The sequence below is a fragment of the Pteropus vampyrus genome, unplaced genomic scaffold (genome assembly GCF_000151845.1).
Source record: "Pteropus vampyrus isolate Shadow unplaced genomic scaffold, Pvam_2.0 Scaffold343, whole genome shotgun sequence".
NCBI lineage: Eukaryota > Metazoa > Chordata > Mammalia > Chiroptera > Pteropodidae > Pteropus > Pteropus vampyrus.
Genome location: NW_011889124.1, coordinates 957,676 through 961,860, shown reverse-complemented (window position 1 = coordinate 961,860; position 4,185 = coordinate 957,676). Strand labels below are relative to the sequence as shown.

At 68.0% G+C, this 4,185-nt stretch overlaps 1 protein-coding gene across 1 annotated transcript in view; it reads right to left on the bottom strand.

The window, feature by feature from the left end:
* The window catches only part of ADAP1 (ArfGAP with dual PH domains 1), a 47,807-nt gene that overhangs the window by 22,928 nt on the left and 20,694 nt on the right, over window positions 1–4,185 (bottom strand). The window contains exon 2 of the mRNA XM_023522377.1: window positions 2,527–2,657. Coding sequence (XP_023378145.1) covers window positions 2,527–2,657 — 131 coding nt within the window. The remainder of the gene's footprint in view (window positions 1–2,526; window positions 2,658–4,185) is intronic.

Genomic DNA, 4,185 nt, shown 5'->3' with positions numbered 1-4,185 from the left:
AACCGTCCTGGGGCAGAGAGGGCCGTCTAAGTTAGCTGTAAACCCTAAAACCACAAAAGGAAGAGCTGATGAATTTGACTACAAAGTACAAAGTTTCCACTGCAAAGCCGCCACTAGCAGCGCCAAAGGCACCGGGGGACGCCCCGCTCTGCGGGGACCTGAGGAAATGGGAGGGGCCCGCGATGGCGAGGAACCCACACGACCGAAAACGCCACACGGCCTCTCAGGGTAAGAAAAGGCCGGGGAGGCGGGCGTCCCCCTCTTCCTCGGCAGGCAGGGGTGGCAGGCGAGCCGGCTGGGCAGGGCCCCGGACACGGCGCCCACGGGGACGGGGAGCAGCCCTGAGGCTGTCTGCCGGGGTCTCACAGAGTCACAGTCACGTGACCTCTGACGGTGCACTTCACCCCAGGAGCTGGGGCTCCCATGAACCCCCTTCGTACGTGATGGCTGGTGCATTGGGGAGGCTGCTCGCTGCCTGGGGGTCACAGTGGGAGGGGACGAGACCCGCCCGTGTCCATCGGGGGCTGGCGAGACTCCACACAGGCCGAGTGTGCAGCCACAGGGAGGGACCGGGCATCCTCCGCGGACTGGCCGAAGCCATGCTAGACGCAGGGCGTGTCCCTGCACGCAGGCGACCCCATCACCCAGGTCGGGACCGCGGGCTCCTGCTCGGCCTTCGTAAGAAGGAGAGAGGCGGGCACCAGCTGCAGCGTGACGGGCACTGCCAGCTCGGCGCTCCTGAGGGAAGCGGACCCGGAGAGCTCGCGGCCGAGCCCCGCCAGGTGTCCGGGACAGGCCGCCCTGCCGACGGACCGGACGGCAGAGGTGCGGCTGCTCAGGCCCGGGGCTGGGGCGACGGCTCTTTTTAGGTGACAAAAATGTTCTAAAATGGACTATGGTGACGGCTGCACAACTTGGAACACACAAAGTGCTCAACTGTGGCCTTGGAACGGTGACTGTGTGACGCGTGAGCCACGTGTCAGGAAGGCTGTGTTTCTGCAAAGATGTCCCAGGGCGCACAGAGTTCTTACAGCTGTGAAAAGCAGGGAAGTGCCGCGTCCCTGGGGCTGGGCCCACCACCAGGGCCTGCTCGCCGTCCCCTGGGGCCGGGAGGAGAGCGTGGCGGGCCCCAGGCTGGCTAGCTTGCGGTGGCCTGTGGACTGCCCCGCGGAGCCGCGGCCCAGGAGCGTGAAGGGCCACATGGGGCCCCTTCCACAGACTCAGCGAGACGCTGGGGAGAGACCCTTAGTGTGGGGTCCGGCGCCCTGTAGGCCAAGCCCGAGGCCACCTTTGTCGTAGGGACAGAGCAGAGGACGTGCAGCGCCCACCGGAGGCCCCACTGGCCGGCACCAGCCCGTCTCTGCAGACGCCAAGGGCTCCTGGCCGCTCGGACGTCTGGGCCCCTCCCCCGCCGACCTGGCGTCACACAAGTGCCAGTCACGGCACAAGTGTCGCTTCCAGCCGGGGTGGCGAGAGCGAGGGGTGGTGTCTGGTTTGGCCTTCCCGTGTCCCGTTGGACCAGCTGAGGTGAGGGTGCTTCGAACAGCACTCGGCGAGCGTCCCTCTCACAGAGCGGCCTCGTTGGTGCAGACTCAGACTCAGGCGGGCCCGGGGGCCTGGGCGTCTACGTTCCCAACGCGCTCCCGGGGGAGGCCGATGCCCCCGAGATCACGGAGAGCATGAACTACTTGCCCTCGGGTGGGAGCAGTGCACCGGGGTTGCCAGCCTCGGACGCCCCTGTCCCCACGGCCGCCCCCAACCAAGGTGCCACCTTCCTTACCACAGCTACGGTGCCTCCTGCCACCCGCGTCCCGGCAGTGGGGTCTCGAGCAGCCAGAGCCTTCGCTCCCCGGCGCTCTGTCCATCGGCCCCCAGCCTCCACAGGGGCCAAGCCCTCCTGCTGTGCCCCTCCTCTGCTGGGTGGTGTGCCGGTCATTCCCCGTCCCTGTCCCTCGTCCCTGTCCCTCGTCCCTTGTCTGGAACAGGCTCCCCCGGCCCCGCCCTCGCCCCGCTCCGCTGCGCCTGGGCTGCAGGGCCCTCCTGCCGCCCCCGCCCGTCGCCGCCCTCGACCGCCCCTGTGTCCATTCCCGCCATCTGCTCTCTAAGACCTTCTCAGGGCCAGCGGCCTTGCCAGCCCTCCTGCAGTGAGGACTCGACACACTGGGCCAGGTGACGGGTAGGGGGCTTGGCTCTCGTTACCCTCCACGGCCCCACGAGGACTAGCAATAAAACCCTAAAAACCATGCAGCTGCACTGAGCACAGCGTCCAGGACCGAGGCCCGGGGAGCCACCAGTGCAGAGGTCAGTGGGGCGGGGCCCTCTGCCATCTGGCTCCGCAGCTGCCCCATGGCGGAGGTGGGCGGCCAGGCAGCCACACAAAAAGGCCCTCCGATGCCCAAGGCCCCCTCCCCCAGCCTCAGGGCCCGGAGCCTGGAGCACCAGGGATGAAGGGCTGTCCAAGGCTGGGCCCGGGCCCCGGGGGGCAGCGGAGCTGCTGGGTCTCCCCTCACCACCCCCAGGCCATACCTCCACTTGGGCCTCCTCCCAGGCATCCAGGCGGATGGACTTGACCTTGCTGACCTGGGGGATGTTGCGGTGGATCCCGGAGCAGCTCAGGCAGATGAACACCCCGAGGGTGTAGGAGGCCCAGTCTGGATCTGGAAGGCAAAGGCCAGCCGATCAGCAGCCGCCGGTGCACGGCCCAGGGTCACGGCTGGGAGCCCCCAGCCCCATGGGCCCTTCTCTGGCCTCCGTCCCCCATCTGTGCCGTGGGGGGCTGGCAGAGAGGTCCCTGAGGTCACCGGCTCCATGCGCCCCACACAGGGCCCTGCACCAGCCATGATGGGCAGCCCACCCCTCATCCCAGCGCCCTGGGACAGACTCTCCTGGACACCATGGGGACACACCGCGGCTGTGGGGGACACTGGGTGATGGCTGCCGAGTGGCAGCGCGTGGCCAGTGCCCACCTGTTGGGCGCGGTGGGGACGCCAGCTCGACCACGCTCGCCGGCTCACTCAGGGCAACGCGTCCTGGCATCTGGTTCACTTGAAAAGGTTCGACGCGGACACCGTGATGCAGCCGCACCATGCGGACGTTGCCGTGCCCAAACGGGGTGCGCGTGGAAACCACGCGGCCCACGCCCCGGCGGATGCCAGACCCCCGGGGCAGGCGGGCTGGGCCATGTCCCCGCACACCCACGCGGTCGCCGCATGCTCAACGGAACCCCACGGAACCTTCTCCCAGACCGGGCAGGTTTAAAGCAACATGCCCAGCTGAGGCCACAGCCTGGGCGGGCTTCACAGGAGTCCCTGGGGGTCCGCGCTGCACCCATAGCCAGAACCAGCCACCATCGCCCTGCATCCTGAGGGCAGGCACGGACCCGCCCTGCAGGCCCTGCGGCCGGAGGGGCCAGGCATCCAGGCCCTGGGTCTGCATGGACATATTCCTCTGCGATCAGACAGGGCTGGGAGGTGGCTGTCTGATCGCAGAGGAATATGTCCTCTGCGAGCCACCACAGGCCACCCCTGCCCTCCTGAGGACCAGCCCTGGCCCTCCCTCCAAGGGCCCCAGAGAACCCGCCCTGGTGCCAGGAGGTCTGAGCCCCTCCTCAGACAGCAAGAGCCCAGGCCACAGGCCCTTGCGGCCGTACACTGTGCGTGTGTGTAGAGTGTGCAAAGGTGAGTTTGTGGGGGGGTGTGCAGGCGGCAGGCTAAGGAACCGCCCGCCCCCGCCCCAGCCTCGCAGTCCCCGAGGGCACCCACCAGGCCCTGGGCCCAGGTCACCTCCCGCAGGGTATGGGGAAACCAAGGGTCAGCGTCAGCCAGAGGGCCCAGTCCTGGCCGGTCCTGGCCAGTCCAGGCCGTGCTCTCTCCACCCAGCCCGGCCTACAGCGTCCAGCCCCCATCCTGAAGGGTGTGACTGCTCTATGGCCTAGTGGAGGGAGCAGAGGCCAGAGGGGCAAGTCGCTGGCCCAGGACACGCGGCTTCTAAGTGGCACTTGGAACAGAGTGGTTTCAAGAGAAAAGCAGCCACGTTATCCCACGGGCTCTGTGGGCACACACAGCTCAGCCTCCTGTGGCCAGCGGGGTGCACAGGCATGGCTGTCTATAGGGTAGGACCCACCGGTATGGGAAGGCGCTCGGTGGGTCTGGGGTGGAGGGGGAGGGGAAGCACCCCCACACATGG